Raw genomic sequence first — 14,767 nt, forward strand, 5'->3', positions numbered from 1 at the left:
GAGCAGAATTAGGGCATTTGGCTGATTTATTTTCTCTCTCTCAACCTAATTTTCCTGCCTTCTCCCCAAAACCTTTGACACCTTTACAAATCAAGAACCTATCTTTAAATATACCCAATGCAACTGAATTCCATACATTCACCACTCTCTTGCTAAAGAAATTCCTCCTCATCTCTGTGCTAAAGGGGTGTCCTTCTATTCTGAGGTTGTGCCCTCTGGTGCTCGACCCACTTTTGGAAACATTTTCTCTCTCCTCATCCACTCTATCCGGACCTTTCAATATTCGAAAGGTTTCACTGAGATCCCTCCTCGTTCTTCTAAACTCCAGCAAGTCCAGGCACAGAGCCATCAAACGCTCCTTCTATCTTAGCCACTTCATTCCCAAGATCATTCTCCTGACCCTCCTCTGGACCCTCTCCAATGCCAGCTCATCTTTTTATAGATAAGAGGCCCAAACCTGCTCACAATACTCCAAGTGTGGTCTGACCAATACCTTCTAAAGCCTCAGCATTGCATTCTTGTTTTTTTTCTCCAGTCCTCTGGAATTGACTGTTAATGTTGATTTGCTTCCTTAGACCAACTCATCTTGAATTAACAAGAGTATTACCAGTACAGGAGGGCTTGAGTTACGAGGAGAGATTGGATAGGTTGGGGCTTTTTTACCCCCTAGAGCACAGGAGGTTGAGGGGTATATAAAATCATGAGTGGGTAGATGAGATAAATGCTCGCAGACTTTTTCCCTATGGCAGGAGAGTCTAAAGAGCATAGATTTAGGGTAAGAGAAGAAATACCCCAGGAATATGACAGAGTAGCTTTTTCATTCAGTGGGTGGTGGGGAAATTAAACAAACTGCCAGAGGAAATAGTAAGAGGTGGGTATAATGGTAACCCTATTGACAGGTACATGGATAAGAAATGTTTATCAGGATATGGGCCAAGTACAGGCAAATGGGAATAACTTTGTTGGCATTAACAAGTTGGGTTGAAGGGCTTGTTCCTGTGCTGTATAACTTTCTGAATCTAATGGTATTATTTGTTGCTGGGATGACTGAATTAAAGGCATTGATGAGCCTGGCAAAACACAAAATACCTGTGGAACTCAGCAAAATCAGGCAGCATCTATGGAGGAGAATAAATAGTTGAAGTTTTGGGCCGAGACACTTCATCAGGACTGGAAAGGAAGAGGGCAGAAGCCAGAGTGAGGAGGGGAAAGCTTACAAGCTGACAGGTGAGAGGTGAGGGAGAAGGTGGGTGGATGGAAGGGTGAAGTAAGAGGCTGGGAGGAGATAGGTGAGACCAGGTGCCAGTATGCACTCCTTCCCCTCTCCGCACCTTATTCTGGCTTCTTCCCCTTCCTTTCTGGTCCTGATGAAGGGTCGCAGCCTAAAACATCCACTGTTTATTCCTTTCTGTAGATGCTGCCTGCTCTATTGAGTTCCGTCAGCATTTCGTGGGTGATGCTCAACACTTTCAGCATATGTAGGATCTTTTGTTATTGATGAGACTATGCCTCGGGTACTCTGTCCATTCTTCAGCTGCTCATTTCAGAACATTGATGTGTCGGAAGCAGTTCTGAAGAGATTTTGTAAGACTATCACTTTGAGTATGTGCCCTGTCTTATAAAGTTGGAAAAACTAAACCTGTAACTTAGAATTTAGAAGAATGAGAGGGAACTTGATTGAAACAGCTGAGGCCAAATGGAGTCTTGAAAGGGTGGGTGTCGAGAGAATGCTTCTTCTTGCTACAGAGTGTAGACTAAGAGCTCATGTTTAAAAATAAGAGGCTGCCCATTTAAGAGAGAGTTGAGACCCAGCCACTAACCACAGACACCACACTCTTGCCTACACTGCAGCAGAGTAGGTGCATCCCGGATCCACCTCTACAGTCACCTGACAAACCACCAGTAGGCAAACCCTCAGGAGAACATCATATTCGACTGGAATGATCACACGACTACTGTGTTGATGTAAAGAATTTTTTCCTGAAGGGTTGAGTCCCAGAAGGTCACTTTTTTAAGACTTGAAATATCTGAAGGGCAGAGGTAGATTATATACTTGACTACTAGGACTGGGTGGGGGGTAAGATTGCTTCAAAAGGCAATGTCTTTAAAAGACAGCATCCATCATAAGGACTCCCATCACCCAGGAAACGTCCTTTTCTCAGTGCTACCATCAATGAGGAGGTACCCACGCTCAACATTTTAGGAACAGTTTCCTCTGCCATTAGATTTCTGAATGGAGCATGAAAATCACATCATTTATTCTCTCTTTTGGCACTATTTATTATACACACACATATATACCCTAAAACATTGAGTAGGCATTTTCAAGCTCCTGTACCTCCTTTCTGGTAGCAATAATGTGAAGGGGGCTTGTCCTGGGTGATGGGAGCCTTTAATGATTGCCTTTTGAAGGCATCGCATTTTGATGCAATCTTCCCCCACCCAACCTTGATACTATACACACCTACGTACTGTATATATTTTTTATTGTAGTTTATAATGATTTTTTAAAGTAACGATGCCACAAAACAACAAATTTCACAGCATATTCATGGTGATATTAAGCCTGAGTTTGATTCTGAGGTAGACTGGGATGCAGAATGGGAGTTACTGGCAGATCAGTGCTGATCTTAGTTAATAGTGGCCTACTTCTACTCCCAATCAACACTCTTAAATCTTGGGGCGACAACAGCCACGATCCACTCCAAAGGGTCAACACCTTGGTCGATGTTCTCATTAGTATTCATAGCATTCTCAGCAGCTCCTGTATTAACCCAGAGAGGCAACTTGTTTAGCATATTGGTAGTTTGTGTATGGTTTTTCATCCATTCTATTGTATTTTGCTGTTCTACTGTGAATGCCTGCAAGATAATGAATTCCAGGGTAGTATATGGTGACATATAGGTACTTCGATAATAAATTTACTTTGAACTTTTGAGTTGAGCCAATGAAATGGTGAAAACTTCAGTCTTGCTAATTCCTCCGCCTTGTACACTTTCATTCGAATCTCTTTAATTTCTGCATTGTGATCTTGTTTATCTGGCACTTCACCCTTGTCCTTCACGGTAAAGATCAATCTACCAAACACTTGTAAAATGGAAATTGCCACAAGAGTGACAGATCATTAAACCGAGATGCTGTGAATTTATTTTACTATGCTTGTTGGGAGCAAGGGAGCCTGTAGAAAGTGGCTAACAATTAATCCTGTTATAAATTTTAGTAGCCTAATATGGTACTAAGGATTATCTCACCCGAAGAATTTCAGCAGACATTGCTTTCTGTAGTTTAGATAATCAGTGCAGGACTTTGGGCTTCATTTCATTCAAGCTTGCCTTTGGCAAATTTTTAACTTCCCTTGAACTGGCATTGGAATCCAAGATACAGGGAGGACTTCTTGGAAAATAACAAAAAAAAAGATTTGGGTATTAAATTTAATTAAAAACCCTTTCAATTTGTAACATAACATTGTAAAAGTAACGGCTTGTGGACAACAGCAGCATGTCTCCACTGACAAACATTTTTTTCTTTTTTTTACTTAATTCAGAGAATACAGTTGTATGGTTCTGTACAAATTCCTCAAGTTTGACATCATGTATGACATTCAGTAGAAATGTAGAGAAAACATGTGTTGTTAAAGGACATTATACACTTGACCTGTCACTCCCTTTGCTGGGAGCCTCTGTCTGTTTGGTTGGAGGGGTTAGGTGGTTTGGGTAAAAGCAAAAAAAACTACAAACTGGGCAGTCACCTTTCTGTTTGAAGTGGGGAACGACTTAACTAGGTTTCTTTTAAACAGTTTGTAGCACAAGCTTTGAGATTCTGCAGTTTCTAGAACATAAAACATTTGCCAATAGTCCTTACAATTGCTTCATAATGCCCCATCAGTGCAGCCATTGACCTGATATCTGCATTTGTCTACCCTGAAGACAGTACATATTTTCCTTAAAATATTCAGAATTCCTTCAAGCTGTACCTCCGAGCTATAGTTGGAATTATTGCTAAAATGTAATAAAATAATTGGAAACATTAACTTTCTCATAATTTACATGTTGTTCTATGTGGTTCTCTGGTTTCTTTTTGTTACTCCTGGGTCTGTCTCCCACCGTCAGATCTCTCGCCTCAGCTACGAGAGTCGATGCTGCAGAACTGTTGCTCTAAAAAAAGAATCGCAAGGGCTGGTGGAAAGGATTGGAGTTGGCACACGTTTCTTGCAGAGGGCCTTCACTTTGGACTCTTCCCCACACTTCTGACAGCCCTTCGTTCAGGTAACCTTTTGAGACCAAGGAAACCTGAGTACATTTCAGAATTCTAATTTGCGAAGGAAGCTGACCTTTCGCAAGAGGAGACAGGCCAGAACTGGTGAAGTTTGTCAGAATACATTGCTGCAACCCATTACATTGCACAGAAAAATAATACCAGAAATGTTAAAATAACCACATTTCCTTTTTTATATATCAACCTCACAACAAGCTTTAAAAATACTGAAGAATCACAAAAAAAGCAACTCAAAAGTCCTTATATTCTTTGATGTTGCTAATATTGGGTTGAACTCATCTCAACTCTTCCCAAATAATAGTTGTATAGAAAAAGAAAATGATTTGCTGTGAATTACTTGGGCTCAATTCAACGCACAATCATCTTGCCTCCAAACAGAGGAGGAGGAAAGAGGGTTTGGAGAAATAAAAAGACAAATCAAGGTGATGATTGAACAGAAAGCTAACGCGTTCCCCAAGCTCCTACCCTGCTCAACTGGAAGGCAAGACTTAAAAGTCGGAGAGAGTGAGGGGGCAAAAGGATTTGAGGCCAGTAAGTAGGACCCTAGTACACTTGCTGCATCCATTACTAGAGGATTTATTTTGTGACTGGAAAGATGTTGTACCACGCATTGCAATCGGTGATCTAGATCAATTTTGACCTAGAATTGGGGCTATTGACAAAGAACAAGAAAGAGCCCGTTACACTAGACAAGTAAAAAAAAGTGCATTGACCCATTTTTTTTTCTCTTTACAATGAATTTAAAACGTGCTCCCCGCACCACCCATTTTTCCGAGAAGAACGTTTTCACAGAGCTGGTGTTTCATTAAGTTCTCCTGGCCCCACAGGAAGCATTCTTGTACGTTGCTTCAGTAAGTGTGTGTGTAAATGTGTGTGCGTGTGAGTGTGTGTGTGTGTGTGTGTGTGTGTGTATACGTGGAGTGGGGGTTGGTTTGATAGCTGAATCCCAAGGGTCAAAGTTGAGGTCTTACAGTTATCTGTAAAAATTGGAGCTGAATAATTGGTTTGAGATTTTTTATATCAGATTCCAGCATCCTACAGGTGAATTGCAACACATCTTGAAGGAGAAAAGATATGAAGGTTCCTGAAATCTTAGCGACAGGTCCTTCATTGGGGCATTTTTTTTCTTTGTTAAGAAACCTGTTGCAGCTACTCCAAGATTCCTAGGCCAATGTCTTTGAAGCATTGAAGAAGAAAACCTCCAGAATGTCCCAGGGCCTTTCTAGAATCATCTTATCTTGAAGATGTGGTCCATTCCTAGCTGCACAATGCAGAATTTCTGACACTGGTTCCACACCCAAGATACAAGACCTCACATCCAGTGCCGTGCCCTCTAGACGGTCTCCTTGGCACTCTTGAAAGACTATAGATAGGGCCCTTTGTACTTGTCCCAGTGTGATATAACATAAGTGGAAATGATCAGAATCCATCAAGACTAAAGGTATTAAGGGATCTTCAGATTCTCTTGGTATCAGTTGAACCTAGATGATTTTTTTGTTTTGGAAATTTTGGCTTTATAAACAAATATACCTTGTGTATTCACTGGCAATTCCAAATAGACTCAGGAAAGTGGAAGTGTTGGAGAGAGCCAATGATTATGAGCCTAGAATGAATGGAATGAGGGGAATACAGTATGAAGGTATGAGGTGACACTGTAGCTGGCTGCAGTATGGAATGTTGGGTCAGAAAACTGGGACTGGAAAGCAAATCCAAATAGTTGCTGTTTGGGAATGCAATTATGACACTGTGAACGGTTGCTGGTTTGGTTATGAAAACAGGACTAATGGCAAAAGGCAATAGCTGTCAGCCTTGCCAAGAAGATATGACTTACAGGACACTGGAAACAGCAGCCTCTCCAGACAGATGGGATGCTGCAGGACCGATTGGGAATGTAGAACTGATGAAACTATGCAAACGACTGCATATGTCACCAGGTAACTGGGGACCCAGTGGCTACAGTAAATGGATGTTGGTCTTACCAAGAATATGGGGCTGTAGTGACCACGCCGATGGCTTGGACTGGTGGCCCAGTCTTGGCAGAGGCAGTATCAGGCCAGTGGTGGGCAGTGGCTGGGTGGGGTTTGCAAAGAGGCACTGAGACAAGAGTACATGCCCAACTCTTACCCAACCGAGGGGTGGGGTGGAGAGGCGGGTGAGGAAGTGGCAGGGTCTGCTTGTGCAAATTAAGTGAATTGGACTCGGGCTAACTGGCATCTCCTCTCTCTTTCTCTGGACCACAGTACACCATGGCCCAATAGCAGAGGCAGGTAGCAACTGAGAGAGGGTGGGCAGGTAGGGGGAGGTGGAATGAAAGAGAAGGTGTTCTTCCAAGTACCAAGGGCAGAGGCAAGATGGCATCAGAGGTGTTCTCCTCAAAACCTTCTAACCAACCCAACTCTCAAGTAGCAACAAAGGTGGCCCCACCCCAACACCAAGGGCAGAGGGAGATGGAGGAAAAGATGTCCTTCTAAACACCTTCTACCCAACCTAACTGGCAGGTGCAAAACAGAACTGTCCTCCACAACACCAAGGGCAGAGGCCAGGTGGTGACAGAGGTACCCTCCCCAGCACCTTCTATCCAACCCAACTGATGGATGGCCACAGAGGTGTCCTCCGCAACACCAAAGGCAGAGGCAAGGTGGCCACAGGAGTATCCTTACCAATACCTTCCACCCAACCCAACACGCAGGTGGCAACACAGCTGTCCCACCCCAACACCAAGGGCAGAGGGAGGTGGCTACCGGAGATGTCCTCCCCAATATACTCCAACCCAACCCAATCCCCTCTTCCTCAAAATAAAAAAAAGATGCTGGGGTGGTGGGGCGTGCTGCTCAGATCTGCGTCTCTTGCACGTTCTCTTTGGAGGCGGACTTGAAGAGGAGCGGTTCGTGCACGGAGTTGTGGAGCGGGTTTTTGGTGCAGTTCAGCGCGGCCGCGTTGTTGCCGTAGTGCGCCTTGTAGGCGGCCGCGTAGTGGTTGAGGTGCTCGCGGTCGGCGGCGGGCAGCGCCAGGCAGCTGTCGGCGGGCGCCGAGCCCGCCAGCTCGTCCTCCACGTTGATGATCTCGACGGCGCGGGCCTGGCCCCGGTGCTTGTGGAGCTGGTGCTGCTTGCGCAGCTTGTAGAAGGCCACCAGCATGACGGCCGCCAGGAAGGTGATGGCCACGAAGCAGCCGATGATGATCTTGGTGGTCTTCATCACGTCGTCGAGGCCAGCCAGCAGGCCGTCTCCCGCCTCGGTGGCCAGCGGCACGGTGAAGGCGCGCTCCGTGGACTGCGGTGCCAACGACGTGGCGGAGGAGGAGGAGGAGGACGACGAGGGGGAGTAGGCCGCGGAGACCTCCCAGCCCCCGGAGGGGGTGGGCCCGGCCTGGTGCTCGGTGGAGCGCGGCTCGTCCACCACCTCCACCGTCTCCACCGTCACCGTGGTGAAGTAGCTGTAGCTGTTGGGGGAGCCGCCCGCGGAGGAGCCCGCAGCGCCGCCGCCGCCGCCCGCCGGGCCACCGCCGTCGGCCGCCGACACGTTGAGGGTGGCTGAGGCGGTGGCGTTCCCCGCCGAGTTACTGACCAGGCAGGTGTAGAGCCCGGTGTCCTGCACCGTCACGTTGGTGAAGTTGAGCGTGCCGTCGTGCAGCACCGAGATGCGAACCCGGTACGAGCCGTGGGTCATCAGCGTGCCGTTGGGGGTCATCCAGTTGACGGACGTCATGGAGGTGGCGGCGCGGCACTTGAGCTCGGCCGCCATGCCCTCGGTCACGTTGAGGTCGGCGGGCGGCTCCACGATGACCGGCGCGTAGCAGGTGAAGTGGCTCTGGTCCAGCTCGCCCAGGTAGCGCGCCTTGAGGGCGGGCGGCGAGTGGCAGCGGGCGCAGCAGGTGGTGTTGCTGGGCACCGTCTCCTTGAGCCACCAGCTCAGCCAGAGCACGTCGCAGTTGCAGTGCCACGGGTTGTGGTTGAGGTGCACCCGCTCCAGGCGGTGCAGCGGCGTGAAGAGGTCGTGCGGCAGCGAAGTCAGGTTGTTGTGCGAGAGGTTCAGCTCCTCCAGCGACTGCAGGTCGTCGAAGGCGTTGCGCTCGATCAGCTGCACCTGGGCGTGCATCAGCCACAGCTTGCGGAGGCTGGTCAGCCCCTGGAAGGAGCCGGGCTGGATCACCTCCAGCCGGTTGCCCGACAGTTCCAGCTCTTCCAGCCGCAGGAGCGGCGTCAGGTTGGGGATCTCGGCCAGGTTGCACATGCCCAGGTTGAGGTAGCGCAGGTTGACCAGCCCCTCGAACGCCGCGTCCGAGATGTACTCCAGCTTCTTGAGCTCGCCCAGGTCCAGGCGGCGCAGCGACGGCACCCGGTTGAAGGCGTACGATGGGATGCTCTCGATGGGGTTGTTCCGCAGCCAGAGCTCCCGCAGCTTGGACAGGTACTCGAAGGCGCCGCTCGGCACCGTGGTCAGCCGGTTGTCGAAGAGCTCCAGCGTGTTGAGGCTCGTGAGGCCGTTGAAGGCGCCCACCTCCACGTGGCGGATCAGGTTCTTGCTGAGCTGCAGGATCTCCAGGTGCCGCAGCTGCTTGAAGGTGTCCGCCTTGATCACCTGGATGGCGTTCTCCTGCAGGTTCAGGTAGCGGGTGTTGGTGGAGATGTCGCTCGGCACCTCCCGCAAGTCGTAGCGGGTGCAGATCACCTTGCTGAACTGGTTGCTGCAGGAGCAGCCCTTGGGGCAGACGTGCGGCTGGGCCAGCCCCCCCAGTAGGGACAGGGTCCACAGGGTCACCAGCACCAGGCGGCTAACAGTCCTGCCGACGTTGAGTCTCATCCGCTGTGTTGGAAGTGCCTTCGTCATCATCATCATCATCACTCCCATTCATAATTCACTCAGGTTTCTCGACCAAAACATCCAGGTATCTCTGTGGGCTAGAGCAGAAAAAGATTAATGAGGACTGGGAGGCCAGAGGAGATAGCTTACCCCTTACCTCTCCGGCTCTGGGCTTTTGCCCTGTGTTCCGAAGGATAAGGGGGGGGGTCTCATTGAAACCTATCAAATATTGTTAGGCATCCGTTAGTCTCGAGAGCATTGATTTGCGCCTTGGAAGGTTTCCAGGGTATCCAGTAGGCCACGCGCCAACACAGATATTGAAAGGAGTAGATATAATCCTATAGTGGGTCAGTCTAGGACCCGGGCAGGGTTGTATATGAGACCGGCAGTTGCCCAAGCTGCAGGCCTTCCCCTCTCCATGCCACCGATGTTGTCCAAGGGAAGGGCACTAGGACCCATGTAGCTTGGCACTGGTGTCGTTCCAGAGCAATGTGTGGTTAAGTGCCTTGCTCAAGTTCACAACGCACTGCCTCAGCTGCGGCTCGAACCAGTGACCTTCAGATCACTAGACCGATGCCTTATCCACTGGGCCACGCACCAACACAAATATTGAGTGGACTAGATATAATGGATGTGGAAAGGCTGTTTCCTATAGTGGGGCAGTCTAGGACCAGAGGGCACAGCCTCAGAATACTCGGATGTCCCTTTACAACAGAGATGAGGAATGTCTTTAGAAAGAGGGGGGTGAATCTGTGGAATTCATTGCCATGGATGGCTGTGGAGGTCAAGTCATTGGGTATATTTGAAGCCGAGGTTGACAGGCTCTTGATTAGTAAGGGTGCCAAAGGTTATGGGGTGAAAGCAGGAGAATGAAATTGAGGGGGATACTAAATCTGTCAGAATGGGGGAGCAGAATTGATGGGCTGAGTGGCCTAATTCTGCTCTTATGTCTTATGGTCTCTTATACTCCCATTCGACAGCCCCATCAAACAGTCCTTCTCTGGCTGTGCTCTGGTCCCCTCAAAGGGGGTTATTGGAAAAGGATCCTAGAAATGTTTTGGGTTAGAAGGGAAAAAAGAACTGCGGGGTGCCAGAGAAGGACAGAGATTCGGTCTTTGGTGCCTGTGGGTAAAGTGCTAGACTGTCTAACCCACTGCCCAGCATCAGCTCTGTCGCTCTTCTGGGTTTCAGACCTTGCATGCCCATTCAAGCACTCCATAAATGTGATTAGATATTCTTCCTGCCTCTACCAGGCTGTGGTACACCCATATGACCAATTAGCATTCGAATTTGTTCATCTTTGAAATGTGGGAGAAAGCAGGAGCACCTATAGTCAAGGGATAATGCACATACTCTTTACAGACAGAATTGAAGCTGGGTCTCTGGCACAGTAATAGCGCTCCAATAACCACTGCTGTACTGCACTGCCCAAATTTGTCTTTTAACTGCTCTGTCTTATGAACCTTCTACTGAGTGAAATTACTCTAAATTACTCTCTCTAGGATTCTTACAATTTCATGCATTTTGATTCAACTTCCCACTTAGCTTTTATCTGTTCAAAAGTAAACACCCTCAGCCACTCCAATTTTTCCTTAGAGCTAAGTTTTTTTCCAATCCAGCAATAATCAGGGAAATCCTTCCACCTCTACCAAGCAGTCACAGAATCTTCATCCCTTCAGACAGAGGACATCAGTGGAGCAGGGATGTTTCTGTCAGTAAGTTGGTGTCCCCCATTATGGCACTAAGCTTCTCAAATCTCTTACATTGTTCAGTTAGATTGCATCTTAACTTGCTTTTGTTGTAAATTCCCTAGTATCGTTGCCTAACAAAAAAAAATCTCAGTTCAGAAATATTTGGCTGATCATCCTCTGTTTTTAATGGAATGCGGACAAGTGTGAAGTGTTGCACTTTGGCAGGACAATCCAAAGTAGGACTTGCACGGTGAACGGGAGGGTAGCGAGGAGAGCAGTGAAATGGAGACCTGGGAATACAGATCGATAATTCGTTGGAAGTAGCATCATGGGTAGATAAGGGTCATAAAGAGAGTTTTTGTCACATTGGCCGTCGTAAATCAAAGTACTGAGTACAGGAGCTGGGATGTTGAAGTTGTATAAGATATTGGTGAGGCCTAATCTTGAGTTTTGAATCCAGTTCTGGTCACCTACTTACAAGAAAGATATCAATAAGGTTGAAGGAGTGCAGAGAAAATTTACCAAGATACTGCCAGGACTTGGGGACCTGATTTATAGGGAAAGGTTAAATAGGTTAGAATTTTTTCCCTGGAGTGTTGAGATGGAGGAGAAATTTGATAAGATATACAAAATAATGAGGGATCTTGATAGGGTGAATGCAATCAGGCTTTTTCCAGAGGTTGGGCGAGACTAAAACTAGAGACCATTGGTTAATGGTGGAAGGGGAAGCTGAGGGGATCTTCTTCATTCAGAGGGTGGTGAGAGTGTGGAAGGAGATGCCAGCGGAAGTGCTGGATATCGGTTTGATTTCAACACCGGTGAAATTTGGATAGGTATATAGATGGGAGGGTTATGGAGGGCTATGGTTCGGCTGCAGGTCAATAGAACCGGGGAAATTAATAGTTTGGCATGGACTAAATGGGCCTAAATGGGTCAAGAGGCTTGTTTCTGTGTTCTATGACTCTTAATATTTTGGGTGAGAGAATTTCACTCTTCTACTGTACCTTGAGTGAAGAATTGGTTCCTGACCCATCTAAAATGTTGGAGGAACTCAGCAGGTAAGGCAGTACCTACAGAGAGGGATAAGGTGCTGATGTTTCGAGCCAAAACTGCTCATCGGGATCCTTCATCTGAAGGGTCTTGGCCTGAAATGTTGGTGTCCTGATGAAGGATCTTGGCCCAAAACAGCAGTTCTTTATTCCTCACCATGGCTGCTGTCAGACCTGCTGAGTTCCTCCAGCATTTTGTGTGTGTTACTCTGGATTTTGACCCATCTGCAGAATCTCTTGTGTCCTGCCTCATCTGAACAGCCCAACTCGAATTAAGTGCTAAGTCACCTTGTTCTGGACCTTGCAGCTATTCCCCTCTCCTGGGAGAATTATTTTCTTTCTAACATTTTTTTAATTTTAATTATCTCAGTTGGATTACCTTTAATCTTGTAAACATTATCGTCCCTATTATCTGGGGTTTGAGGTAAAAGTGATATTGGATCTCGGTGGTGATGGGTAACTTTGGAAGGTTGAAATTGAAGGCAGGATAGAAGGTTAATGGCAGGATTCTTAGCAGGGTGAAGGAACAAAGAAATCTTGGAGTCCACATGCATGGGATCTCTAAAATTTGCAGAGCAAGTTGTTGAGAAGGCGTGTGTTGTGTTGGTCTTCATTATCTTGGGAATTGAGTTTAAGAGCTGTCAGGTAACATTGCAGCTTCATAAAACTGGTTAGACCATACTTGGAATATTGTGTTTAGTTGGGGTCATCCCCTTGTAGGAAACATGTGGGAGCTTTAGAGAGGGTGCAGAGATTTATCAGGATGCTGCCTGGGTAAGAGACTGTGTCTTATAGGTAGAACAAGCTAGGGCTTTTTTATTTGGAGTGAAGGAGGATGAGAGGTGACATGATAGAGGTGATAGAAGCATAGACTTAGTGGACAGCCAGTGTCTTTTTCTTGGGGTGGAAATAGCTAATATGAGGGGAGATAATTTTAAAATGTTTGGAGGAAAGTGTGAGGGGGGGGGATGTCAGAGGTTTTTATATAGAGTTGTCAATGGAACACCTTGCCAAGGGTGGAGGTAGAGGCAAATGCATTAGGGGTACCTAAGAGATTATTAGATGGTTACATTGATGATAGAGCAATGGAGGGCTATGTATGAGGGAAGGGTTAGATTAGATTAGGTTAAAAGATCAGCACACCATTGTGGGCTGAAGTGCCTGTACTGTTCTATGCTGTATAAATCAAATTTCCATTACTGCATTTACCGGTGGAGATGTGACTAATCCTTTTCCTATCTTACAACCTATGCTAAGCTAACATTAGGTGAGAGAAGTGATGCCCACTATAGACTAGTCCATTCGGGAATACATACTAGTTTGTAGACACACAACATGGTGACCAACTTGGGAAGATTAGCTCAAAAACCTGTTCCACTGCATCATCTAGTGGCCGCTGTTTGCTCCTTTCCAGACACTTGTAAAGGCCACAGCTTTGTGACGAACTTGTTTTGAACTTTGGAGGACTCATGGGGTTTAAGCTGTTTGATGTAAAAGGTAACCTGTAATTGCCTCTGGGTATAATTATTACTTGGTGCAGTAGGCTAGAGCTTTTTTTTTAATATAGTCTTCTCATAATCTAAAGATGCCGGAGCTGGTAATCCATTAGAACCAACGTAAAACATAGAACATTACAGCATGGTACAGGCCCTTCAGCCCACTGTGTGGTGCTAGCCTTTTAACCTACTGTAAGGTCAATCTAACCCTTCCCTCCCACATAGCCCTCCATTTTTCTTTTCATCATATGCCTATCTAAGAGTTTCTTAAATGTCCCTAATGTATCTACCTCTGCCAGCACCCGTGGACGAGCATTCTATGAATCTGCCACTCTGCCTGCCTCTGACATTCCCCCATATTTTCCTCCAACCCCCTTAAAATCTAACCCTTCCCTCATACATAGAACTCCATTTTTCTTATCTAGGTGCCTATCTGAGTTTCTTGAATGTCTGTAATGCATCTGCTTGTGCTGCTACGCCTGGCATCCACCAGTCTCTGCATTTTAAAAAAAACACCTACTTCTGACAGCCCGCCCCTATACTTTCCTCCAACCACCTTAAAAATTAGCTATTTCCCCTGGCTGTCCACTCTACCAATGCCTTATCATCTTGCTCCTGTCAAGATGAAGCCACACTCAGGTTTGGAGAAACAACACCTTATATTCCGACCAGGTAACCTCCAACCTGATGGCATGAATATTGTTGTCTCTAACTTCCGTTAATGCCCCCACCCCTTCTTACCCCATCCTTATTTATCTATCTATCTATCTATCTATCTATCTACTTATTTAGTTATCTATCTATCTATTTATTATTTTTCCCTTTCCCTCTCTCTTTTTTCTCTCTCTGTTCTTCTCACAATCACTCCTTGCCTGCTCTCTATCTCCCTCTGGTGCTCCTCTCCCCCATTCTTTCTCCCTAGCCCTCCTGTCCCATGATCCTTTCCCTTCTCCAGCTCTGTATCCCTTTCACCAATCACCTTTCCGGCTCTCAGCTTCACCCCAGCCCCTCCGGTCTTCCCCTATCATTTTGGATCTCCCCTCCCCCTTCCACTTCCAAATCTCTTACTAACTCTTCTTTCAGTTAGCCCTGATGAAGGGTCTCGGCCCGAAACGTCAACTGTACTTCTTCCTATAGATGCTGCCTGGCCTGCTGCGTTCCACCAGCATTTTGTTGCATTGCTTGAATTTCCAGTTTCTGCAGATTTCCTCGTGTTTGCTTCATCACCTTGCACACCTTTCTCAGGTTACCTCTCATCCACCTTTGCCCCAAAGAGAAAAGCCCTAGTCTTGCTCAACCAATCTTCCTAAGACACCATGGAAACATAAGATAACATGTGGAGGCCAATTCATTGGGTATATTTAAAGTGGAGTTTGTTAGTTCTTGATTAGCAAGGATGTTCAAGGTTACAGGGGGAAAGCAGGAGAAATCAGCCATGATGGAATGGCAGAGCA

The 14,767-nt window shown here is 46.8% G+C and overlaps 1 protein-coding gene across 3 annotated transcripts in view; it reads right to left on the minus strand.

Annotated features, from left to right (window-relative positions):
- Positions 1-4,835: 4,835 nt before the first annotated feature.
- The window catches only part of lrrc4ba (leucine rich repeat containing 4Ba), a 228,145-nt gene continuing 218,213 nt past the window's right edge, over positions 4,836-14,767 (minus strand). For all 3 annotated transcript variants that reach the window (XM_059953961.1, XM_059953962.1, XM_059953960.1), the window contains exon 2: positions 4,836-9,175. In XM_059953961.1, the coding sequence (XP_059809944.1) occupies positions 7,107-9,125 (2,019 nt within the window). In that variant the 5' untranslated portion in view covers positions 9,126-9,175 and the 3' untranslated portion in view covers positions 4,836-7,106. The remainder of the gene's footprint in view (positions 9,176-14,767) is intronic.

This window comes from Hypanus sabinus, chromosome 29 (assembly GCF_030144855.1).
Source record: "Hypanus sabinus isolate sHypSab1 chromosome 29, sHypSab1.hap1, whole genome shotgun sequence".
In the NCBI taxonomy this organism is placed as follows: domain Eukaryota; kingdom Metazoa; phylum Chordata; class Chondrichthyes; order Myliobatiformes; family Dasyatidae; genus Hypanus; species Hypanus sabinus.